The 26891-nt window shown below is 45.5% G+C and overlaps 1 protein-coding gene across 1 annotated transcript in view; it reads left to right on the top strand.

The window, feature by feature from the left end:
• Nucleotides 1-20232, top strand: part of HDH (histidinol dehydrogenase) — an 86425-nt gene extending 66193 nt beyond the window's left edge. Inside the window, exons 4-14 of the mRNA XM_086505633.1 lie at nt 15450-15522; nt 15613-15717; nt 15801-15902; nt 15980-16051; nt 16159-16221; nt 16312-16353; nt 17823-17882; nt 18808-18918; nt 19234-19401; nt 19576-19666; nt 19767-20232. Of these exons, the coding sequence (XP_086361759.1) occupies nt 15450-15522; nt 15613-15717; nt 15801-15902; nt 15980-16051; nt 16159-16221; nt 16312-16353; nt 17823-17882; nt 18808-18918; nt 19234-19401; nt 19576-19666; nt 19767-20035 (1156 nt within the window). The 3' untranslated portion in view covers nt 20036-20232. The remainder of the gene's footprint in view (nt 1-15449; nt 15523-15612; nt 15718-15800; nt 15903-15979; nt 16052-16158; nt 16222-16311; nt 16354-17822; nt 17883-18807; nt 18919-19233; nt 19402-19575; nt 19667-19766) is intronic.
• The last annotated feature ends 6659 nt before the right edge of the window (nt 20233-26891 follow it).

The following is a 26891-nucleotide window of genomic DNA, read 5'->3' as shown; positions in this document are numbered from 1 at the left end:
CCTTCCTTGATTGAGACCTTCTGACGATGCTTGTTAGCCTGTCGAGAATAAGATTGCTGAGCCTTGCTTAGCCGAAGCTTCACACTCTCAGAAATCTCATCCAATGACTGACTCTCAGCATTGGCATCAGGCATTTGACTGACCGATCGAGTCAATAATGACTGGAATTGGCGGCCAAAAGTTGCCTCATACGGAGTTCGACCAATAGCAGAAGAGAAGGAATCATTGAGAATAGCTTGTACCAATGGAAGATAGAGCTCCCATTGAGACTGCTGATCATGAACATAAGACTTCAACACATCAAAAGCCAACTGATTAGAAATTTCTGTTTGACCATTTGACTGTGGATGAAAAGCGGATGAAAAATTCAACTTTGTGCCAAAATTTTCAAAGAGTGCATGCCAAAAGTTGGACGTAAACTTAACATACCTATCTGAAACAATGGACTTTGGTAAACCACAGAGGAGGTACCAATGCTTTATGAACAATCGTGCAACATCTTGTGTAGTAATTGTGGCCTTACAAGGAATCAACATGCAAAATCTGCTGAAACGATCAACAATAGTTAAACATTGAGTGTTCCTTGAATGCTGACTTGGTGGTAAGTTAGTCACAAAATCCATAGAGATATCCTGAAAAGGTCCCTCGTGAATAGGCAGCGGAAGCAAGAGACCTTTCTGCTTACCCCGAGGAGCTTTTACTTTTTGACAGATAGTGCAATGTGTGACATAACTAAACACATCTTTTCGCATTTTAGGCCAATAGAAAAATCGTTCAATCTTTTCCAATGTGGTGTTCATATCCCTGTGCCCACCCGTGAGAGAGTCATGTGCATCATGCAATATGGCTGGCCTGAGAGAGGGCATCACACATAGACGCTGACGAAAAAATAACAATCCATCACGAATGAGATAGTTGCTAGGCCCTTGGGAAGCAAGAGCCTGCAACCAATACTTACCAAACTCCGAATCTGCATACTGATTCTTCATGTTGTCAAAAGACTCACCCTGTATAGAAAAAGTAGTTCTTGGCTCAAGAGCCAAAATCTGTCCTTTGCGACTCAACGCATCTGCAACAGGGTTAGCTTTTCCAGGCACATACTCAATCAAACCGCCAAATTGCTCAAAAAATTGTGACCACCGCGCTTGACGATCACTCCAATGTGCACCAGGCATAGACTGTAGCCACTTGAGGGCTTGATGATCTGTGCGCACTGTAAACTCTCTACCATACAAAAAATGCTTCCAATGCTTAAGAGAGTGAATGACATACAAAAGTTCTTTATCATAAACTGAATAATTCTTTTCCGCACTATTGAGCTTCCGGCTAAGGAAAGCTACTGGGCGACCATGCTGCTGGAGCACAGCGCCTATGGCGACATTGCTCGCATCCGTCCATACCTCAAAGGGGTCATCCCAAGAAGCAAGGATAAGACACGGTGCTTTTGTCACCGCAACCTTGAGAGCTGCGAAAGCCTCAATGGCTGCCTCGGGCAAGTCTACGCGCTGACGGCGAGTCTTTACCTCTTTCAAAACATCAGTCATAGGTGTAGCAATGCGTGCAAAATTCTCTATGTGCGAACTATATGCTTGACATAAACCAAGAAAAGAACGCACATCATATGCAGTTTTGGGCAAATCCCAATTACGAACCTGTTCCACCTTCGCGGTGTCTAGCTTGACACCATCTGCAGAAATGATATAACCCAAATAAGTGACTTCAGTAAGAAAAAATTCAGACTTCTTAGCTGCAATGTACAACTGACACTCATCCAAACGAGTTAGTACCCTTTTAACATCTCTTTCATGTTGTTCCCACGATGTAGAAAAAATGAGAATATCAGCTAGAAAGATGAACACACATACACCTACCATGTCGCCGAAACGACCTACCATGAGACGATTGAACGTACCCACGGCTCCTGTCAATCCAAAAGGCACAACAATATACTCCCATTGCCCTCGCTCGGTGCGAAAGGCCGTCTTGAAAATGTCACCTTTGAATACCCGTACCTAATGGTATCTACTTTTGAGATCGACCTTGCTGAAAACCTTTGCCCCGTTGAGCCTATCAAGGATATACTAAATGCGAGGCATCGGAAACTTGTTCTTGATAGTCATCTTGTTTAATGCCGTGTAATCAACACACAAGCGAGACGAACCATCCTTCTTGCGAACGAACAAAATAGGGGTAGCAAAAGGACTTACACTAGGACGTATGAATCCTCTAGCCACCAACTCCGTGAGTTGTCGCTCTAACTCTTCCTCCTGTGACTTGTTCAAACGGTAGGGAGCCTTACTGACAGGCTGCGCTCCCTCCACAAGCTCGATGCGATGGTCCTCCGGCCGCTCCAGTGGAAGACGAGGTGGAAGATCATCCTGCAAAAAGAGATGTTTAAATTTCGTAAACAACTCCGAATACTTACCTGGAGCCTGAATGCTCTGGGAAACTGGGGCAGCATATATGAATGCCGCTTGTGCTTCTCGTCGTAATTCACGCTTTACCTGCACATGCGAGATGAGAGGCAAAGAATGCAAGCCCTCCTCAGCATGAATGATGAGGGGGGAATCTGTTTTGGCATGCAAAGTGAGAGTTAGAGCCTCCCAATCAACGAGAGGGTTTAGTTCACGAAACCACTTCATGCCTAAAATCATATCACATCTTGAGAGAGGACACATAAGAAATTTCCTACGAAAAGAGGCTTGCTGAACGGTAAACATCACATCAAGGCACTCCTTCGTGATGAGAGAGTCCATACCAGGAGCGAAGTCAGAAACCTTGATAGGAGATTTCTGACTAACCTCTAGGCGGGCTCTCTCAACAAGAGGGGGACTAATCACATCATGCATATTGCCTGGATCAAAGAATATGATAAAACGTTGTCCTTTTACATGACTATAACACTTCATGAGAGATTCATCAATGTGTGTGTCAGAGTCATGAGAAGATGCAGGTTGTGTTGTGACAGAGTTTGTGGTAGTTGTGGGTGCCTTTGGTTCTTTAGGTGGGACTGTCTTAGGACAGTTTTTCTTAATGTGACCCTTAATGTGACATTGAAAACATCTACCTTCTTTAGCATAAATCACTTGTTCTTCAACCGTTATGTATCCTCCTATAATTCCTTGAGAAGCTTTTTCATCAGGGGTTAGCTTAGGTTTTGCAGGTGCTTTAGCTTTACCCTTAGATTCATTGTTAGAGTTCTTTTCCGAGGAATTAGAGGAAGAAGGGCTAGAAGAATTACCATTCTTACCATTCTTACCGTTCTTACCATTCTGTGTGTTCTCAGAATTCTGCGGGGTTCCTTGAGAAGTTTTGTTTTCCTTAGGCTTTCCTTTGTTGTGTTTCATCTCGTAGGCGAGAGCAATGGCTACCGCTTTGTTGAGATCAGGTGGATTGAGTACCTCGACATCATACTTGATATACTCGTCCAATCCGTAAAGAAATGCCTCCTTGCGCTTCTTATCCGATTTGCCTAATTGAGTGCCGAGCTGCAAAACCCGATCAGAGAAAGACATAACCGGCGTACCGTTTTGCTTGAGAGCTCGCCAATCGTCCTTTAGTCGTGCAAGGTACTGAGGTGGCATAAACCGCGCCTTGAGCTTGTCTTGGAAATCAACCCAACTAATAGAGAGGGGCGTGAGATTGTCGGCTGCCTCTAGGTGCGCGGCTAGCTATGCCTCTTGCCAAGCCTGATATCAATTTATGGCATCACCGGCAAGATACATAGCTGCCGTCAAAACTTTGCTATTGCCTGTTTTCTTAGTTGTCGCAAAATAAGCATTAAATTGATGCAACTAAGAATGAATAACAGTAGCATCCATCTTACCGTCATACTTACTGAAAGTCAACTTCTCTGTGACTGGATTGTGTGAATCCGCCTCGTGGCGTGCGCCACTTGACGAACTCCCACGATCTTTGGGTGATTCGCTCTTCGAGGCTAGGACTTGGGAAATAAATTCTTGTTGACGAATCTCCCTTTGAGCTTCTCGCTCCGCGTCCCTTTCTGCTTTGCGTTCTTTGCGTTCAGCGTGCTCGCGTTCGAGGGCAAGTCGCTGGTCTTCTTGTTTTGCGGCAAGAGCAATGCGCTCACGTTCCTGAGCAAGTCGATGTTCTTCTTGTTGTGCAGCAAGTTTGTCGTTTCTTTCATCGCGCTCGCGGTCCTTGGCTTCTTGTGCACGGTCCTTTGCCGCTTGTTCATCTGCTTTGCTTGCGAGTTGTGCCAAGGCAACTCAATTCGTTTCTTGTTGTTGTGCCATCGTGTCCAACATTGACTTGACCATCATCTCCATAGGAGTGAGGACAACTCGTGGCGTAGATGGCGAAGGGGGAGGGTTGGAAAAATCTTCTGGTGGGGAGAATCCTTCGTCGCCTCTCTCATGCTCATCACCTGAATGCGAAGTATCCATGCCGCTTCGGGTGACGACCATGCACTAGGATCTTTGGTTCTTAAGTTCACGAGGAACTTGGGTCTTGAGGTCTTGAGGTTCTTGAGGTTCTTGAGGTTCTTGAGGGTTTCTTTCGCTTGCAAATCGCGTTGGAGAAGGATCTTCTCTTCACCCGAGCTCTACCCTTTTCTGCGGGCGTACCCCTTGGCGGCCTTGCGCTCACACCAAGGTTGCTTTTTCCCACCTCACGTCGATTGGCCGGCCGCTAAGTGCACGGTCTGCTCTTAATGAGTGAAAAGAGACACAAGGGGAGGCTGGACAAGCCCTTCTTTCTTGGGATTCCTGTCACTCTTCAACAAAACACGATTAGGAATCGCCACGCCCAAGTAAACTTGGGTTCGTGCGACCGCAACAAGCAAAAAATATTCTTGTGGTTCTTTCCTTGAGTAATGCAGGACACTTCTAAAGCTCTGATACCAATGTAAGGTGCAACGGATTAAATGTTGTATTTTCTCAAGATTAGTGATCTTTACTGCTCAAGGTTCCTTTTAGTTCTTAGGGAAAGAGAGAGATTTCCGTCTGTAGAGTGCTGTGGTCACGAACAAAGTGAGTGGATTGTGCGTGCAAGTGAATGAGACTGAGAGAAGGAGAGAGGAGAGATACGACACCGAGAGGTTGTAAAACCCTCCTCCGAAGGCCCCACTCTTGTCGGCAAGAGTGGTCTACTTGATTGCACAGAAGCGTACAATGCGGATGCAATGGACTGATGCAATGGGACTATGCCGATGACGACGACGGTGATGACGACGGCGACTTAGGCTGAAATCTGGGATTTTCTTGGTGGTTGAAAAATGGCTGTTTCTCGCTGTGTTAATGACTGAAAATGACTGTTTTTGTTGAGGTCGAAAGGGTGATGAAAAACGCTGCTGTAGACTGCTCTTTGGCTGCGTTTTTGGATGGATTTTCCTTGCTGAAAAACGCTGGGACAGCAGAGGGGTTCTTGCTGAAAATTGCAGGTTTCAAGGGCTTAAGAACTCCTTACCTGGCCATGGACATCTGTTGCAAGTGCTTGATGAAATCGCTGCCTTGGCTGGGATTTATCTGGCGTTAGTGGATGGCAAAAACACTGATGCTTCCAAGGTGAAAAACGCTGGCCTTCTTCTACTTGGTGGCGATCTCTTGCATGGGAGGAAACGCTAGGGCAGCCAGAGTGATGGCGATGGCAGATCTTGGAAACGCCAGGGAGGGAGAAGTGGTCTATGATGAAAACACTGGCCTTGAGGGAGTGGCCTCGCCAAGAAAATGGAGAGGGTTCTTGCTGAGAGAGGGTGGGACACCTGTTGCTTGGGGAAGCTTGCTGTGTCTTTGGTCATCTGCCAATTTGTGCTAACTTGGGTTTGCTTATAAATTAACTTACCCAATTTGCCCTACTGAGTACCCAACAAAAGTCACTTAACAAGGGAACATGGACTGACTAACATGGCATGAAAAGACTTTTTACTCTCCCGAGGGGGAAACTTGCTTCCATTCCCCGTTGACATGCCACGATACGGCATGGAGGCGCTTTTCCCCTTGTCGGCAAGTCCGCAAGATAACTTGTCTTTGACTCGTTTGCGTGCACGCGAAGCAAAGGCAGTTTCTTTCTGGCTTGCCGGCTCTAGCCCAAAAAAGTAAAAAGTAAAAAGTAAAAAACTTAATAAATAAGTGAAAAATGTCAAAAATAGGGAAAAATGGGATAAAGTCATCTGAAAAATCCCCAAACTGACTCTGATGGAAATGCTTATGCTTATGCAAGGTGCAACCAGAGGATATGCATCTACATTGAGTGACTGGGCATGCACCGTCTACGAATAGACTCAAAAGTGCCAGATCACTCCTAATCTAACTTGACTGGACTTGACGGAAACCTTGTTATGGTGTTGCTTGTCCACGGACACATAGGGTTGGGATGTGTCATGTGACATGCCCGCACGGGCTGTTTGATGCAAGCGAGAGAGCGCGAGGGGGTGAGAGGGTGGGTGAGGTGGTGAGGGAGGGTGAGAAGAGGGATAGGGTGTGGGTGGTGTGGCGTTTCCGATGGCGCCCGCATGGGCTGAGTCTGGGGCGAGAGAGAGCATGGCGTAGGCGGGCGCATCCGACAGAGGGCGCAAACGGGGGGGAGGGGGTTTAGTCAACGGAATAGAGGGGGGGGGGGTTGGAGTTAGAGAGAGAGAGAGAGAGAGAGAGAGAGAGAGAGAGAGAGAGAGAGTATCCTTAAAGGCGGGTTCCCACCGTGGGGGGGGGGGGGGGGAGTTCATGAGAGGTCAGCACTTGGTAGTATTTTGGTGGGAGGAATTGGCAACATTTGCATCACAAGAGAGGAGACTTAGCGTAGTGATTTGCTTTGGGGATTGTACTATGTAAAGGAAGCTATGTCCACATCTCGACTCCAACGGTCGATCACACACTCATGTTAGCAAGGTTTCATGTCATTGAGTCATCTCTAGAGAACGTATGAAGTAGGTTCACTATCTCTCCCTCTATCTCTCTATCATCAAGATGTGCCACCTCGCTGGAAATAAGGTTGCTGTAAGTATTGCAAGAGAATAATTCTCCCTCACACCCCTGAGGGTTTTCATCACGTGTCTATTCTGTGTGTGTGTGTGTAGAATTTGTGATATTTCAAATCACCATTGTCTGCGTCCTAGCTGCTCAAAGCTAGGTGGTGCCCCTTGTTCGCTTTACGGTGACCGGCTTGCGGCGTGCATTGGCTCCCAGCGTTTTAGAGGCCGTCGGGATTCGTGTCTCACTTTGCTCCCGTCAGTAGCAATCTAAATGATCAGGAGTGTAGAAGAGCAACTGTACTACCATCCAAGCCAAGCTCTGGGTGACTCCGAATGTAGTCACGGAATGCCTGATCTCCCGCATCTTGGGTAAACTGTCCAAGAGAGTCCAAAGCACTGAAGTCCCACTCCAGTGTGTAGGTCCAAGCAATGAACATGTCCAAGAAGAGATCCAAGATCTTCTCCCTAAGTCCATGTAGATGCTCCTGTGTAAGCAAGTGATCTGACGTGTCAAGGTCAAGTGGTAAGTGTCTGTCCACGCAAGATGGTGGTGTCTTCCCTGGGAATGTCGAAATCCCATATGCCATGAGCATGGCCATATCTCGTGTGAACTCCTCTGATGAGTGCATAGGTGTGTCCATAGCAAACCACAAGTCACCACCCCCTCTGGAGTGTGCAACCGCCGAATGATGGCGGGAATGAATGGATCTCCCAAGGATCGTATGCCTGTAGATGATCAAGTGAATGTCGAAGATACCCTGTACTGTAGCAGTCACTGAGAGACGGCACGGACCACCACCGGATGGTGTCCTGGCAAGAGGTAACTTCGTTCTGTGCGAAAAACACAAGCCACGTGGTTGCTGTCCACCCAGAAACGCAAGTGCGAGGTGATGAAAATGCTGCTGTCCAGCGATTTTCAGCGTGCTCGTACGCTCCCGGCATGGTCTGAAAACAGCCGTTGGAGGGCTAAAAACAGAGAAAACAGCAAGGGTCTATGGCTGAAATCTGAATGATTTGAAGAGGAACATGATCAGCAAGGCACTGGATGCTGAGCCGGGTCGAGTAGGCAAGATCCAGGGTTGAAAAGCTGAGCACTGCCCTCCTGCTGCAAAAACGCTGCAGCTGTCCAAAATCTCCAGATCTCAAAAACAAACGCAAGTAGAGGGAGGGATGTTCGGGCGATGAAAATGCCCCAGAATTGTAGCGCTGGCAGCCAGAAGCAAAAACGCTGGCCTGATTTGCAAAAACACAGGTGGAGAGGGGTCCTCCGCGATGAAAAACTCCAAATTTCGTCGCTTGCCTGGCTCTTTGCAAAACGCTGGCAGATTTTCAGAAAATGCTGATTGTGTTGATCCCTTGGGAGGAGAACTTGATGCAGAGATCTAGAAGCGCTGGTCCGACCGATGGAGAGCCTTAAGCTGCTGTGATACCATGTGAGAGTGCGCGTCTGAGAGAGAGAGAGAGAGAGAGAGAGAGAAGACCACAAACGCTAGATATGGTGAAGAGGGGGCGATCAGCCCCCCGTGACTACCATGAGTAGAAGACCCAATACACAATGACGAGATGATCTCTGTGTGATGAGATGTGGAAGTGGGTACCCCCCTGGCCCCATATATAGGTGACCAGATGATCTCTGTGTGATGAGATGTGGAAGTGGGTACCCCCCTGGCCCCATATATAGGTGCCCAAGGGGAGGTAGGGCAAAGCTTGGAAAAATCCCCCACAACCCAACAAGAAAATGATATATGGAAATATATGAGGGCGCTCTGACAAAGTGGGCGGCCGGCCCCAAACTCGGGCGATTGGACCAGGTACAACCTAGACTATGGGTGGCCAGCCCGGAGAAATACTAGCCGTACAAGTATGCCCTAGACCTATGAAGTAGCAGAGTGGTGTAAGTCTAACAATCTTCACCATTTCAATTCTGCTGCACCTCTCTCTCTCTCTCTCTCTCTCTCTCTCGCTAGAAAAGCAAGGTGCCCGCTGTGTCCCTATTATGAGCAGCAAATCTCTCCTATTATTGCCGGTCCCTGGTGGCTATAAAAGCAGCCTAGTGCCCCAATTTTGGGAAGTTGCAGGATCAGAAAAAGGAAGGCACTAGTGTTCCCTAGAGGCTGCAGCCTGCTGCAGATTTCAGCTGCCAAGATGATGGTGCAAATGACTCCCATGGCTGCCCAAGTGCACCAGATGTCGCCAACACCAAGTAGACGAGTCCCATCGCTAAGCAGTGTCTTCCGATAAGCTGCTGTTTTTCTCTGTTTGCAGCCCACAAAGGTTGTAGACGGGGCTGATTCACGAGAAGGAACCCGAGAGCACACCTCGCCTGTGTGCAGGATTGGAAGAGAGGCTTCTCTGCATAGAGATCTCTTTTGGGGAGTTGCTTTCCGAGAACCGAGTTGCGCTTCGAGTTTCAAACCTTCATAGGTGATGCTTTTCTTGTTTTGATCTATGAGTGTTTGTTTGCAAGTGCACTTCCTCTGCATGAGAAGTAGGCGCAGAGGAAGGCATGAGCCTTTGCAAGAGAAAAGTGCTTTGTGGGAACAAAGCCAGATCAGCCCAAGGGTTTGCACCCTAGGTTCCGGGGTCAGATCCACAGATTTGAGAGTTGGGATCAAGGAGTTGAGATTACCGAGGAGGGACTTTGTGTTGAGGATGGTAGAGTTGATGCTAAGATTTCCTACGGAAAGGGACTCTGGGAATAGAGTTATAGGGATGCCATGCCCTGAGACTGGAAGGTGAATTTCTTAGGTGAGAACCTTGGTTCTCGAGGATTCTGAGTAAGAAACAAAGGTTCCTAGCAATAGGGTTTTACCCAGAGAGAGAGAGAGAGGGTACAATGTCTGCAATGTCTACAATGGCTCCTCTATCTAAGAGGGTACAATGTCTGCAATAGCACGTGTGGGTTGTGGGGGCTAGGGGGTGATACAACAAAATTGCAACAAATGTCACTTATGGGGTAGGGGTGGATGAGGGAGGAGGAGGAGGTGGGGGATGCCAAGTGGATTTCTTTGCTCGAAACTCCTCAATGATGGCTCTACAGCCACGGTATATGGCGTACTTGCCTGCGGCCCGTGCATCTCGTACCTTCTGCAACTCTTGCTTCTTTATCTTGAGTTGGGTGGGGGTTAGAGCCTTGCTAATCCATATGGTCGTGCTTTGAGAAGGTGGTTTGCTTTAAGAGTGCCATGTGGTTCTCTTTGGTCTTGAAAACAAGGATCCCTTGGTTGGTGCGAGGATCCCGATAAAAATTGTCATTCTCCTCCCACCAAGTGGGGGGCAAGCCACTGATGCATACGGTCAACGCAAGACCTTCAGAGCGACAACGCTCTTGCAAGCACTCCTCCACTTTGGAGGGGATGGTGGCAGCATTCTCTTGGATTTGGGTTGCTAGTGAAGCCACATTCTGGGTGAATGTGTGATCTACCTCGCTGGCCTTTGCTAGAATACAGTCTGTATCCGTTATCTTCTGAGACTCGAGCGATTGGAGGTGCGCCTTGAGGGCAGCAAGGCGTGTTTTGAGTTCGTTGTTCTCGTTCTTTAACTCCTTGACTTGGGCTTGGAGGCGGTCGAACGGGTCCACCCTTGGGGTAGCCACGAATGAACGGGTCCTTCTTGGTGTTGAGGGTGCCCCAACACTGTTTTTGGCTATTTGACCATGTGTAGGGTTTTCTTGGGTGGAAAGGAGAAGTGAACTCCTTAACAAAAAAAGAGCGAATTGATTGTCCCTCGGAAGTTTTTTTGAGCTAACTTGAGTTGTTTTGCAGATATACTGTAGTCGCGGAATATTACTTTCTTTCAAGAAGGGGGGGATGTCACAAATTGCTGACGTGTCAAGCCACTGAAGAACAGAGCCGACTTGCAGATCCTGGCCGAGGGGCCTAAACCCTAAGTGAAGAAGCAGAAGCAACAGAAGAAGTTTTACCAACTTGCAAAGTCTTGCCAAGTAGACTATTTTCAAAGAGAAATTCCCGCCAACTTATGGGACCCCGTCCGATGGGGTCCAAGTAACTTAAAGACAATCAAATTAAAGCAACTGATGACGTGGCAGCAATATGGACGCTTTACAAATTGCGCTGACATGCTGACGTGGTGCTACTGACGGGGTACTTGTATAGATTTCTATAAATCGCGCTGGTAGCTTTTGGCGCTTTTGGACCAAATGCTTTTGAGTTTGAGGCTTTTCACTGTAACTGCTTTCAGGCCAATGGCACTTTAAATAAGTGCAGAGAGCTCAGTCTTTGGCACGCTTCAGTGAGAAGGTGCGGAGCGTGAGTACCGGCATTGTATTGAGTTCAAGTAATATAAAGAAAGGGGCACCAAGGTTTGGGGCCAATATTCTCTGGGGTGGAATTCTGCCACTCCGTGCCACGTGTGCTCTCTCTCTCTCTCTCTCTCACAGTTCAGTTGTTACTGAAGTGCTAAAAGTCTGTTCAGTCTGTTCTTTTCTATTGGCACGTGGTGCCCTCGTGTGACACTGATGCCCCCCACAGGGCTGCCCCTCTACCACGAGGGATTGTGGGAGCTGGGAGCGGAAGTGACGCTTCCATAGGACTAGAGAGAGAGAGAGAGAGAGAGAGAGAGAGAGAGAGAGAGAGAGAGAGAGAGAGAGAGAGAGAGAGAGAGAGAGAGAGAGAGAGAGAGAGAGAGAGAGAGAGAGCTTTACACACAAGGGAGAGCTAAGTAGGATTCCTTAACCGCCCTCGACACTCCTTCGACGATCTTTTTCTGACCCAGACATATACATTTACCATGAGGGAGGATTGGTGACACTTGTTATCCTCTATGTAGATGATCTTGTGATTACAGGTAGCCATGTTGTGCACATCCGCAGTATTATGGTAACCTTAGCAAAAGAGTTTGAGATGACAGAGCTTGGCTTGTTTCATCATTTTCTTGGATTGGAGGTTTGGCAGATAGAGGGGGGCATCTTCCTCTCTCAGGAGCGCTATATCCAAGAACTATTGGAAGCATTTGGTATGACCGAGTGCAAACCCATCTCAACTCCCATGGATCCCAATTAGAAGTTGTCACATTTTGATCACCCCGTTGTAGGAGATGCTACGCAGTACCGGAAACTGGTTAGTTCACTTATTTGGGTACTCAACACCCGATTTGATGTCAGTTTTCGGTGGGTCTTCTCAATTCTTTCATGCAGAAACCCCCCAAGTCACATTTGAGGTAGGCTCTTCGGATCCCGTGGTATTTGAAGGCGACCAAGTCATTAGGCATTCACTATGCAGCTCAAGGTATAGACTCCCAGATCATTCTACGAGGATAGAGTGATTCGGATTGGGGTGGAGATCCAGATGGACGACGGTTGACTACAGGTTATACCTTTTCTTTTGGCTCAGGAGGAGTTTCATGGAGCAACAAGAAACAGCCAACAGTTGCCTTGTTTTCCACAGAGGTAGAGTAGCATGCTGTTTGCAGTGCTACATGTGAGTCAATTTGGATTCGGAGTCTACTTTTGGAGATGGGCTTTCCGCAACAGAGGACCATTATGTACTCAGACAACCAGAGTTGTATAGCCATTGCAAGGGACCTGGTGTTCCATACCCGGACCAAGCATATAGAGATACAATACCATTTTGTTCGTGAGAAGACAGGATGGCTCTATCCGACTAGAGTACATCCCGACTTCGGATAATTCTGCTGACATCTTCACCAAACCTCTTCGACAGGCGACATTATCCTCTCATGCCAGCTCCCTTGGACTCGTTTCCCATCCAGGAGCTAAGAGGGGGTGTTCAGATTCCTATCCGGTGGTAGCTCTAGCATCTCCCAGGAGCAGATTAGGGAGTGAGGGCTGTTTTGTTGCCGTGCCCGGCCGTACTTGAGGTAGATATCATAGTTTCAGGGAATGGCCATTTTCAGGTCCCCGTTCCCTGTCCCCATCCCAATTTTCTGTTTTGGATTCCCTTTCCGTGTTTTAGACGTGAGTATTTGAAGAAGGGAATGACATTTCATGCATGTTGCCGTTCTCCGTTCCTTGTACCGGTAACTATGGTAGACATACCTGTTCACGGCGGTGCACTTCACTGTGCTGCTCACCCGATAGGCTGGCATGAGGCGGGACCCCCGTTCCTAGAGTTTCCCGGGGTCAAAGTCTCGAGTCTTCTGCAGTTCTGCTACTAAATATGTGTCCCAGGTCACTTTCAGTGAGTTAACATATTTATTAGCATTTTAGGTCATTTTACCAGGGTAGTGGAGTTTTGGTTGGGGTATGGCAAACTGGTAGTTTGCCTATATAGGCAGCCCCCCCCTGTACTTTTGGCATGTTATTCAATGCAGAGATCCAGCGTTTGGATCTCTGTGTGTGTGTGTGTGTGTGTGTAGCGTTTCTGCTTGGTAGCGTTTTGGTGTGGCGGCGACCTTCCTCTCTCTAGCGTTTTGTCTCTCCACAACAATCTCACCTCCTCTGGCGTTTTTCCATTTTGATCTCTCTCTCTCTCTCTCTCTCTCTCTCTCTCTCTCTCTAGCGCTCCCTTTCTCTTGCAGTGTACACACCCTCTCGGTGTTGCATCGTGTGCGACAACTTCACGTGCCCATTCGGTGGGCGGTACGCACTAGGACCTTGACGGCGAGGAGATCCATAGCGATAGATACGAGTTCTATTGGCTGCCCTTGTATGGAGAGGTGGTTTGCTCGCGGTTGCAGACAAGTTCATCACCCGATTCACCCTTTTCCGCTTCACCTTTGACGGTATAGTGGTGTGTCTCTGTGTAAAAAGCAATGTCTCTATCTCTGTATTTATCCTCAAATATCCAGCATGAAGTCCTAGAGAGCCATTACAGTTCTACACTGTCTTTCTTGGGGTCCTATGGGCTGCACACCATCATGTTGACCAATGTTTCGTAAAGATCAATCATCACCCTCCTGTCCTTGTAAACAGCCCATCTTCCTTGTGCCTCGAAGACCTTTGGCATATTTTTGTGTGCTACTCGTGCAAGTGTAAGATCGTCGTCCAAGTAAATTCTTTCCCCCTTAAGAGCACTTCTCTTGGATAAGAAGCTCCTCTCTCCATGTTTGAAAACTTCAAAATCAAGGCATGTGCTTGTGGTTTGCTTGTTCATGCACTTGGGAAAATCCAACCAGACATCACAATAGCTTGAATAAGTTGTCCACATCTTTTCTATGTGTTACCAGTAACCATATTCAAAGCTAGGGGAAAAGGTGATATTAGGGACTCCATGGATATTGTAATATAAAGCAGTTCCTAATTGGGACACAAACTCGACCAGAAGGGCATGCAAGGAACCAGGCAAGTCTAAGCACCGAAAAGCGTGCTAAATATTTGGATATTCAAAACTCAACTGTCAGCAACCGTGACCAAGGCAGGAAACATCTCCAAAGAAGCCCACACAAAAGAATTCAACAATCCATGAACCAAGGCTGTCCATCAAAGAAAGAGCAATCTAGTTGCAGAATCTTCTGTCCAAATCTAACAAACGTCACAGAGAAGCCTCACCATCAAAAGCCCTTGGGCAATCAGCTCAAAAACCTATCCAATTTCGAGTCTGATATTCCCATCTTATTACCAAGTTCCTTCGCATCTTCTTTGGGAGTGTTTTTCTCCACCTACTTAGTAACTTGTACATGTAATACACGGGCATGTCTCTTAGCTTCCTCTTCAAGGGTACCATTCATAACCTCCACCTTATTAGCGGGAACACCCTTTTGTCGCTTCTCGACTTAAAATCCAGTTTTCATTCTCTTAAACATCTGCCTTGGTTTGTTTGGCAACCTCGGCAAAACTTTTGATCTCTTTCTCCGTGTTTGACTTCAATTGCTTTATTTCATTTTGTAAATTTGGGCGTCACAGCCCTGCCTTACCCTTCATATAGCCATTTCCTCTTTGCATATGATCAATTCCTTTTGCCAAGTCTTAGACTATCTTTTCTTGCTCAGCCATATGTTTGCTCAGTCCTTATTGCATTTCCTTACTCGTATTGGCACATATTAGAGTCTTAACAAGCAGGCACTTGGGCTTGCATCTCCCTTTTCAACTTGGCATGTAATTTTGCCTTAACATTTCATACATTGCAGTCCTTTGGGCATTCTGCCTCTTCGTCCGTTTCTTACTTCATGTAGTCGTGCTATCTTTCCAAGCCAACGAGAGCCCCCAGCCCGAAGTCTGTAACTAGTCACCAAGGTGCAAAACATAGTCAAGGTTGGGGGCCACATGTTCAGTCCCCATGCTTTGAGCTTTGTAGTTTTACTAAATTCTATGCAAACAGCTATAGATAAGGTGTATGCTCAAGCTCGTATGCTCAAGCTCAAAAAGTTGAGCTACTTATTTGTGTCAATCATGCTGGATTATAGTATTTTTGTGAGAGGAGAATGATTGGCTAGTTGTGTGTGTGTTTGCTCTTCAATCAGTCATTGGATGTCTCTTTATATGCAGTTCTGTTGCTGAATGCTGTATGAGTTTCTACTGATCATTCCCCAGTGACCAATTGTTTGTTAGGGCTAATGTTTTAGTACGTTTTGGTGGTACTCATACTTTAACTTTCACTTACAGTTATACTGCTAAATTTGATGGGGTACAAATCGATAGCGTGCTTGAATCAGTGGCAGATTTACCAGATCCCAAGGTATTATAGAAATATTTAGGCCTTTAAGCCACCATGCAGCTTTGTGTCCATCACTTTGATGATAATCATTTTTCTTGTAACTGTATGTAGATTGACGCAGATGTGAAGGCTGCTTTTGACGTAGCATATGATAACATATATGCCTTTCATGCTGCTCAACAAAAGACCCACGAGCTTCAAGTCGAAAATATGCCTGTAGGTTTTGTCTGTTCAGAATCATGTTGTAATACTTCATTTTGTTATTGCTATGAGAGATTGGGGTATGCCTGGCAAAACAGGGGGTAAAATGCAGAAGAGTTGCTCGTGCTATTGGTGCTGTAGGCTTATATGTACCTGGAGGAACTGCAGTTTTACCATCAACCGCACTAATGCTTGCAGTGGTATGTGCCTTTGTATTTGAGGTTTTCAACAAGTTTGGTAGGTTATGCTGTTGAGGACTTCTAACTTTTATTTACAGCCTGCTCAAATTGCAGGCTGTAAAACAGTCATTATTGCCACACCTCCAAGAAAGGATGGGTCTATATGCCCGGTAAGTGCACAATTATTTGATTCTCGGCTTACAAAACATCGTGTCTTTGCTTTCACATTCCCAGAGGGTTTATATTCATCGAATTGATAACTTCTGGTTGTGTGCAGGAGGTATTATATTGCGCAAAAAAAGCAGGTGTTAATTTTATTCTAAAAGCTGGAGGAGCACAGGCAGGTCCTTGGATATCCTCTCACCTGTCTTTGCTTCAAACAGGCAGCATTGATATCTAGGCAGTAACTTTCTCACACGTGTATATACAGGCTGTGGCTGCAATGGCTTGGGGAACAGAAACTTGTCCCAAGGTGCCCCCATTCTCCTCTCTTGTCTATTTGTGTCTCTCTGGGCATGTGTGTCTTCTGCAAGGCTGTTTCTATCTAGACATGTTTTGGAGTGAAGATTCTTGTTGCTGCTACTGAGATATTTGTCTAATCTGCACAAGAGCTTGATCTTGCAGTAACCGCATCCTTTGTATGTGGTGCCGTGCCCCCTTATCATGCCTGTGTCTGCTACTAGACTTTAGGACTTAGTATGGGTACCACTTGACAGCTCATTTCATATCTGATTGAATTAGCTCATCGGCATTACTGGGAGTAGTCTTTCTCCGCTAGAGCATCTGTGAGTATGGGAAGCAAGCTTGTCCGCCATTTTATATGATGGAGGTCAAATTGAAAGGGTCTTCGAATGCATTAACATGACAGGTCGGGACATATTGGGCAATCAACAAACACAAGGCCAGCCCACATGGGGCTAACCTTTTCGGCTTGATAAAAGCACAGTGATCCTAAAGCAAATTGTGTGATTGGCCTCTTGAAACTTGTTGCTGTTTCTTCCATGGTTGATTCTGTAGATTTTGGACCATCAAGTGATGTAATGATGTAGAAGGCAATGTCCCCCCTAAAAATGTGACCTTGCTGCAGATGCCGCGACATAATTATAGTGAGCAACCTACTGTGAAAAAAGTCTTCTTGTGATTGTCAATGTCTTTCTTCATTTGAGGTTGCAATATGGCTATTCATCATCAATCTTGCCCATAGGCAATAGGTAACAAGCCTCCTGATCATGGCTTAAGATGGTGAATACATGTTGAATGGTGCAACCATTCAACATGTGTATCCTACTGTGTATGCCATTTTTGCAATGATCTCTAGAGTTTGTAAAAAGATCCCTAGAGTTTTTAATTTTAATGGCCGAGAGGAATGATGAAGCGAGTGAGACGCTCAGGATTTGATTAGCACTTGGTAGGGTTACGGTGGAGCAAAACCAGTCGCACTGAGCATTTTGATAGAACTGGCTTTCGTGTAGCCAAAGGATGAAAGCTGTGCAAAAGGGTTCTGCCCTTTCTATTAGCTTAATCTGTAAATGGCTGGTAGCTGTTACCTTTGCAAGTTTCTCATCCCTTTTGCATTAGGGGAGGTATGATAGAAGGCTCAGCCTATTGGGTGGTACAAAAGGGAATATTTTTTGGTTTGCACTGATTTTTGTGATTCTTTTGGGATCATAATTTTGTTATTTACAGAAGGTTTTCTGTTCTTTAGGGATCTGTGTGTGTACACGCACATCCAAAATGCGAGATTCTTGCAAATCTTTTAAATTGATGGAGGGGCTCTTTCAACTCTTTTAGAATGGAGAGAGGCGAGGATCTGTTCATTTGAGAGTGGATTGTGTGCATGGGGTGTATGTAAAATGCGTCTAGTGCATTACATTCTTTATTTGGTCCGGTCAAACCTTGAGATTCTTTGTCTGTTTTGGCTTTGACATGGTTGTGAGTCAGGTGGACAAGATTCTTGGGCCTGGGAACCAATATGTCACGGCAGCCAAGATGTTGTTACAGGTATGCAAATTTGTATATAGTTCATTACATGTACAGTTGTGCTGGTAACAATTGGCTGCTCTGTTATTTGTTCTTGAAAAGGTGTTTTAGAAAGTCACTGACATGAACACAGGTGGTAGACTTTTTTGGGGGAACTAGGTGTGACAGGCCTTTTTGTCAAACTTTAAATGCCCTCCTCCAAACCCCTCAGGTCATGGCTGGTGCAAATGCTTTCCAGTGATATATGTCCAAGCTTCAGAATTTTAGGTACTCTAGTTTTATCTTTGGACAGATGAAAGCTGAATGGTTCTTTGTTGCATCTTACTTGTGTACTCGCTTATTTGGGAAGGATCAGAAATATTTTACAAGAGCTTGATTCTTCAAAGAAAGAGAAGAGACAAAGATACAACTGTTAGAAGGAAGCCCACTCTTGTTAGTGTGACAAGCATTAGATGCTTGTCATTGTTCTCATCAGTAAGAAATAGGCCACAAAAGGTTATTCAATCAAAATGAAGGATACACAGATTACTTGAATGTTATTTAGTGCAAATATCAAAAGATTTGTCTGATTTCTTGAGAGCAGTTCATTGCTCCTCTTTTAACAAGAAAAAATTTCCTCGTTTCCACAATAAGGAGTATGTTCTTCAGCAGGAGAGTGTTGTCTAATCAAGGTTTAAGATTTCTATGGCCGTCCTTCTGTGGGAGCAGACTTTGCTCACATTGTGTCATTCATGAGGTCTATTGTGTGGTATGAGAGGAAACTTGTCCTCTTTCCAATATGTTTTGTACAGCACAACCCATCCTGAGATAGCACTCGAGAATTTAAGTGAAGGCAGTTAATGATAATGACCACACTCATGATTAATCGTATTTTCTTGGACGCCATGAAATGGAGTTCATGCAGCAATGCATACATAGCTGACACTGATTTTGTTCTTTGATGCAGAATAGTGAAGCCATGATCTCTATTGATATGCCTGCTGGTCCTTCTGAGGTGTTAGTAATAGCAGACAAAACCTCCAACCCGTGTCATGTAGCAGCTGACTTACTTTCACAGGTATGAGCAAAAGTTTCAAGGTGTGAAGGTCTTATATACTGGTACTCCCACTATGTAGGATGCCATGGATCGTGATTCAAATTTTTTTATGTGAGGAATATATCCCCTTGTAATTTTTTTTTCAAATTGAATCTCTTTTGCTTTCCCAAAATGACAATATTCTATATCAAGTTTTTTGATTCAGATTCTACTTGGATGACATACTTTTAGCTGTCTCAATCCAGATTGGAAAGCAACAATGGATTTCTTATCAATAGGTCTACTAGTGGTGTGTATTTTATGACCTTGTGTTTTTGACACGTTCTCTTGTTGCAGGCTGAGCATGGGTCCGATAGTCAGGTGGTGCTAGTTGGTGTTGGGGACATAAACATCGAGCCAATTGAAGCTGAGCTGAGGAGGCAGTGCAAAGAGTTGCCACGTGGAGATACAGCAGCAAAGGCCCTTACCCACAGCTACACGCTCCTCGTGCCTGATATGACAGAGGTTGTTTTTGCATTTAACATGAGGCTGCACTAACATGAAAACATTGTTATTCTGATTCAATAGGAACACAACTCAATGCAATGGTTTTTGGCTTTCTAGAACAAGCCTTTTGCCTCATATGGGTCCTTATGTTTTGGAATGCCAATTTGACCCTTCACCTTGCTTTCTGAACAGGCATGCGCCTTTTCAAATTTGTATGCTCCAGAGCATTTGATTGTGAACATTGATGATGCGGAGCAGTGGCTTGGCCACATCGAGAATGCTGGTGGGTTTCTTCTTAACTTCTCCACAGATGTTTTCTTTTGGATTTCATTGATTATCCTGGTTTGATGTTGTTGGTGGTTACTGGCACATGGCATAAGCAGGCTCTGTTTTTTTGGGGAAGTGGACACCTGAGAGTGTTGGCGACTACGCAAGTGGCACCAACCATGTGCTACCAACATATGGCTATGCTCGAATGTACGGTGGTGTTTCACTAGATTCATTCACAAAGCAAATGACCGTTCAGTCTCTGACAGAGCAAGGCCTTCGAGCTCTCGGTCCTTCAGTTGCCAAAATGGCAGAAGTGGAGGGGCTCGATGCTCATAAGCGTGCGGTGACCTTAAGGTTAGAGGATTTTGCAGTGAGAGTGTAGTGTTGCCAATCCTGCTCTAAAATATTGGAGTATAATCACAACGAAATTTTTAGGGAGGCCCTTTTTTTTTGTGTATATCTGAGGTGTTAGTAATCTGTTTGCTTTGACCTGTTTTTTTGTCAAGATGCTCATCATTGCTGACAATGCCTGTGGCAAGGATGCATTAATTTGGAATTCACTTCTAAGTTTTGTGCTTAGTCTTTATTGTTGCAACATCATTTTGAATCGGAGCAGATACTGTTGTGCACTTCTGCTTTTGTGTACGTTGGCTTTGTGAGTATAGTTGCTAAGAAACTCGTTTCTTCAAATCAAGAAACTTACAGAACCCTTCAAACGTTTCGAAACTTATCCTCTTGGACGATTCAAAGGTGAATGCTTTCAAGTTTCAACTGGTGTCCAAGTGACATGGTCTTGTCCACGTGTTACTTTGATTCCAGTTTTCAACATAGTCTTTTAGTGTCGATTTGTCTGTACATGTGCTGTGAGTGTCAACAAGCTCTAAGCATACATATTCATGGCTTTGACATTGAACTAGTATGCCTTTATAATCTTGGAATGTTTTTGAGAGAGAGAGAGAGAGAGAGAGAGAGAGAGAGAGAGAGAGAGAGGAGATGAGATGAAATGTTATATTAATGTTTTCAAAAGGCCAAAGTGACCTATGAGACCAGAAAGTTACAATGTGGTGGATCTGATACAAAGTCAGAGTAACAAGTAACAAGTAACAAGATGACAAAATGACAGAATGACAAAATAAAATACTATGGAATCCTAAACTGCTAGGTGTGAACCAAGTAGCTAAACAACTAGTTGGGATAGCTAGATCACAAGAGATCCAACATCGGTCGTTGGTGGATCTCATCAATCTCCTCCATGGTCAGTAGTGTGACCGGGTGTCGTGCATGTCGAGCCAAACTAATCCGAATCCTCTGATGCAGCCTCCGTCGATGCTGTGTAGTCCTTCGCAGTTGTGGGCGTTTGGATCTCCCCAGCTCAGTCGCTCGGTCGATCAGTATGCCTCTGGTGTAAAGCGACGAGCTCTGCTGTGGTAGTAACTCCTCCGGGTGTCCAGTGGCAGCTCTAAAGAGGTCTGTGATCTGTCTCTGGGACTGGCTAGCCTCTCCTCTCATCAGGCTCTCTTTGTGTCTACGCAGTTCGAGCAAAAACAAACCCAGACATCTCTGATCCTTGTACCACATGACTCTAGAGAATGGTCCAAAGCCCTCTCTGAACAAGCAATGGAAGCGGCCTCGTATCTCGTAGTAGACGGGGCAGTGGCATGTGCCGTGCAACTCTGTCTCAGGCCCGATGTCACACGGGGCATGTCTTGGCCTTTGTTGGTACTCCGCTGTATCTCCCCGTCTCGATCGGCAGCTGGTGTGAAGATGTGCGTATCTCGCCAATAGCACATCGTATCCCATGAGACAAGTGGGTGTCCATGTATCTGGGCCTCGTCACAAAACCATCCTCCGTAAGCTGGAGAGATGCTCTCTGTAGAAAGCCATCTTCGTGCCCAGCTCTTGTGTTGGCTGTATCCATGTCCACTTGGTGTCTGGTTGAGTCACGTCCTGGCGAATGAGCCTGGTGATCTCGGATTGTGTAATAGTCAGAGAGGGTGCATCCAGTGAGTATTGGAAGGGAGGCAATCTGTCTATGCTGCGCCTGAAACCATGATGTCATCTCCCCATACCAGCATGTTGTATCTCCCTGCATGGCTAACTGTCGAGAGGACTCAAGTGCAAGGCGTGCATATCTGTCTCTGGGAAGTTCCCACATGGGGTGTATGAAGGAGATAGATTTGGTGAGCGCCTCAACCACTAGTGGGGGGACAGCTAGCTCTGCTCGTACAATAGCACGTGGCCTTGGCTCTAATGAGCTGCGAGATCATAGAGACCAGAGGCTTCTCCATGCCCCCACATCCATCACTGCGGCCTGTCCTCCCGTGATGATCCAGTGAAGGTCCCCAAATCTCAGCTCCATAAAGCAATGCAGAAGCCACCAAAGTGTCAAAGAGCCAGAGCTTCGTCCGAGGCTTCTGAAATTGAGCCTGTGAACACATCCTTTCCAATCTACCCAATGCTGCATGGGCTCTGGTCAATCTAGTCTCTGCTGCCCTCCTCAATGAAAATGCTGGCCTACTAAAAACCACTCCAAGGTAATTGTAAGCATTTGTATACTCCACCTTCTCGTGGCCGTATGTGAATGCGGGCGCTGACATCCTGATCCACTGTGGGGTGGTATTAAATACCATGACCTTGGTTTTACCAAGGTTGATGGACAAACCACTTTCCTGGGCAAACCTATGCAATGCATCCCCTCCGGAGAGTCGGAGATCAACACAATATCATCAACATATAACCATAGTGGAATCCATGTCCCTGCCAGCTGTGCACCTCTATCACCATCTCTCTCAATGTAATTAGAAACCTCATCCACATACATACCAAATAGAGTAGGAGAGAGCGGGCAGCCCTGCTTCACCCCAATAGTGGAGTAAACCTGTGTGGATAGACCCTCTGGGATGCGTACATGTCCCACTACTGACCTGTATAATGCCATGACCCCCCAAATGAGCTTTGTGGGTATTCCCATCTTCTGTAATCTGCGCATCAATCTAGCTCTGGGCACTGTGTCAAATGCTTTGCGGAAATCCACAAAGCTACAATAGATCCGTCTCGCACGCGATCTGCCCTCCTCAATGATCTGAGTGTCAAGATATGGTCAAGGGTAGAAAAACCCCTCCTGAAACCTGCTTGCCCGCTGCGCGTATCCCCTCCCTCTCTGCCCATCTACTCAGCTGCTGCTCAAGAATAGATGTGTACAACTGTGCCAATGTGTGTCCAATCATGATAGTGCGATAGTTCCCAGGCTCCATAGGGTCTCCCGACTTGAAGATAGGTACAATAGTAGATAGGCTCCAATTATCAGGCAAGCCCTCACACATGGCACGGTTAAACATAACTGCTAGAAGCTCTGCTAGTAAATCTCTCCTCTGTGCGTCCGTCTCCCGCGTGAAGGTGTAGCGAGTAGGGGCTGCTGCCCGTAGCCTATGTGCTACACTAAACTGAACAGAGATGGTCAATGACACAAGAGCATGGTCCACTGCCACACCAACAGGTCTGGGTCCAACCGTGAGATCCTGGATACTAGAGATGAGGCTCGGATGTGCCATGACACAATCCACACTGCTGGCTCCATGTCTGTGTGGAAATCATGTAAAACCCCCTCGCAGCGGGAAATCTCTGTAGGCCATTCAAGATGGCCAATCCATGTGTAGTTCCCACGTCTATCAAGTGTCGTCCATACTCAGTGTGTTCTCCATCCTGTGATGGTCTGGATAGGTCCGTCTCTGCAACATCCAACTCTCTCAACATCTCCTCTGCAGTATCATAAAATAATGTCTGATGATGGGCAGTCCTAGCATTGAGAGAGAGAGAGAGAGGGACGAAATGGACGTTGCTCTGTAGGTCCCTTCTCAAAATCAAGTCTCTCGGAATTCTCAATTAGTGGGATAATCTCTGAAGCAGTGTATATCCAACATATATCTGTCTATAAATACTCAGCATGGTTTGCCCAAGTAGGCTGTGGACATATGTTCTCACCACACGATTGTTTATTATCTATGGTCCTGTTTTGGGTGCTTAATGCTCGGCAATTGCACATCCTCTCGTTTCCTACCACTCACCCTCACCGTACTAAATCAGACCACATTTGGAAATATACATCCACATAGCACAAGAATGTGATGCATAGTTGCTTGATCGCTAAATACCCAGCCTTCTCTAATATCTGCATCCTAAGAGAACTATGGCATCTCAGAGAAAGACCTTCACTTGGCATCTGCCAAAAATAGCCTGGCGCTTGCTTGCCACAGCCGTGTTGTGCAATCAATGCTTCCCAAGAGATGAAATTTTGGCCATATTGGCTATACATGGCGAATAGACCACCACAAGCAACATGTTTTTTCAACAGCCCTTGCACAATGGTGCATGCCTTGAAGGAGCAGATATGGGTGATTGCATCTGGAAAGTAGCCTTCACGTAGCATCTGTTGAAAGTAGCCCAAAGTGTCCTTGCCACAGCCATGGTGGGCATATCCTACTCCAAATGAATCAGCAGGTGCTACACTTGTGGAGAGGACAACATTAGACAACAGTGAGAACATCATTGCGAGCTGCGGTGCTACAACAGGTACAAAACTAAAGAGTACCCTTGCTACAATTGCTTGCATGGAGCTACCTCCGCAGGATCACTAGTGTCATCAGTAATAACACTATAGCCATTACTAGTAGTACTACAAGCACATCCTCTGCTACCTCCATGTCCAAGTCAACAAGATTGGTTGATTACAATGACAAAGAGGATGAGGATAGTGACTCCATCCATCTCTCATGGTGGAAGAGCCAGTTGGCTCTCACAGCAGTTGGCCTCCTTACAACGCCAAGGTCAAGGCCATCTCTTTGAACTGTGCAGGGTCTCCCTTTGCAGGCCTGCCTTGTCAGCATGCTATGCAAAGGGTTGTAGGAAAGGCTCAATGAGGGGTTGACCGTGGGCTGATCAAGGTGCGTGCCAAAACAAGTAGGTTGGCCTTAGAGACCCGCACCACATATTGACCAAAGCATCGGCAATGACAACATGTTTATAAACACCAAATATACAACACACGAAAAACACTCATTCATAAGAGTGATTGTTGGTAGGGAGCTCTCTCTCTCTCTCTCTCAGCAAAAAAAGAAATGTCGATATGAGTAAAAGTTGCAGTAGCCAAGAAATGCCAAACTAAGGTGGTGGTCACATGAGGCTCAATTATCAGTTATTTGGGTAGATAACTGAGCTGATAATTATTTGGGTAGATGACTGAGCCTCATTTATGGTCACGTGCTAATAACTAAGCTGCTCAATTGTTTTAGGCACGCCCATTTGTAACTATGCCAAAATCGGAATAGTTGCAAAAGGGAGACAGTTTAGGTCATAAATGCAAGCTCTTTGTTCTGTTGCAAAGTGGTGATTTGTACGTGACAGCGTTGTAGATAGTCGATTTGTACGCATCTTGATTGACTTCCCAACTTGTGGCATGTTAGAGCTCTCCAATGATACTCTCTTGCTCTTTGACTACTGTCTGCATGTTGCGCAGTTTCGGTAGATGTCCGTAGTTGTGAATAGAGCTTAGTAGGCACAATTATCAGTAATGTAGGCACAAAACCGAACCATTTGACCCAGAAGAGTTCACAACATCCATTCCTTGTTTGGCTACCTCTTGAGGACAACGAGCCCTGTTGCGCCAACGAGACCTCCTTTCCAAATCTGCATTGTTGGGGTTAGGGTTATGATTAGGGTCTTCGTTACGGTCAGGCTTGATGTTAGGGTTATGGTTAGGGTCTTTGTTACAGTTATGCCTCAACACTGTATGGCACGAGCATGTTCAAATGGAAGAGGTGAAAATGGCGAGGCACGTGCATTGTGGACCGTGCGATCAGGCGGCCCGAATTTACAAAATTGCCCTGAATTTACCTACTGGTTTGAATTTACTTGCTAGCCCGAATTTACTAGCGGGCCCAAATTTACTTTTCGCCCCGAATTTGCACAACGACCCAAATTTACAAAAATGCATGTGATGGCTCGAATGACCCCCACTGTCGATCCCATTTGAAAACGCTCGTGCCAAATAATGCGGAGGTTAGGCTAGGGTTGCGGCGAGAGTTAGGATAGAGGGGGGGAAGAGGAGGCACGGCCTGTGAGAGAGAGAGAGAGAGAGAGAGAGAGAGAGAGAGAGAGAGACCTAGGTGCGGTGCTCTGGCCGTATGTGGGTGCGCAGAGAAGTTGTACATATTTTTGGCCTGTCCAAAGGGCAAAGGCTATAGCGTTGCCTTCTCTTTTTGCTGTCTAAAATAGGAAAAAGATTGAGTTGTATTTTTAAGCATTTTTTGATAGGCCAAAAATATTGATTGGTTGAAATAAGATAGTGGGCATTCATTGAAATGAAGAGTGTGTATATCTAATGATGGACATGTCTTGAGTTTTGAAATATGAAACGAACGTTCATATATCAAGGAAAAGATTTTGGGTTGTCGAATGCTTTTGAAAGCATGAAACGTTGACAGCCTTACATGTTAAATGATAAAGCCTTTGAGGCTCCACAAATCTCAAGAGTCACCTTTTCATTTTGAAATTTGAGAAGTTCTTTTACCCACCTTTTCATTTTGAGAATTTGGTTCACCCGTTGAAACTTGAGGTAATAGACTAAAGTCGTCATTTTTGTTAGTTAAAACTTTATGAAAGGAATTTATCCTTTAGAGCTTTAATCTTTAAGATTTTTTATTTTTATTTTTAAAGATCTTAAAGTTAAGTTTAGAACTTAAAGATGTAGAACTTTTAAAGTAAGGTCTCCAATGATCCAATGATGACCTAGAGTTTTTTTTAATTAGAAGGTAAAACTTTGAATTAAAGAAAGTGAAAATGTTACATGGATCCACAAGTAGGGGGAGGGTCACTCCGAGACACCAGAGTTTTAGGACTTAGAACTTTAAAGCTTTTAAAGTGGGATTTACAACTTAGGGATCTAGAGTTTTAAATTTGTAAAAAGGGTTCTAGAGCTTAAAAATGTAGAATTTTTAAAGTGGGGTGTAGAGCATAGGGATCTAAAGCTTAGGGTGTAGAGCTTAAGGGTGTTCTCTCAATTCAATTCTCTATGCTTATGTTTATTTTTTAAAAAAAAGCTTAGAGATGTAGAGATTTTAAAGTGGGATCTAGCCTCAGATCAAGGCTTGAAATTGATGCCGATTTTTTTTTGTCAAGGGCTATTTTGTCTATCAAAACAAGTGCTTTTAAAAAAACTCATGTCATTTGACATGCTAGAATCT

This window comes from Adiantum capillus-veneris, chromosome 29 (genome assembly GCF_014529385.1).
Source record: "Adiantum capillus-veneris isolate H3 chromosome 29, ASM1452938v2, whole genome shotgun sequence".
NCBI lineage: Eukaryota > Viridiplantae > Streptophyta > Polypodiopsida > Polypodiales > Pteridaceae > Adiantum > Adiantum capillus-veneris.
This window is presented reverse-complemented; position numbering and strand designations above follow the sequence as displayed.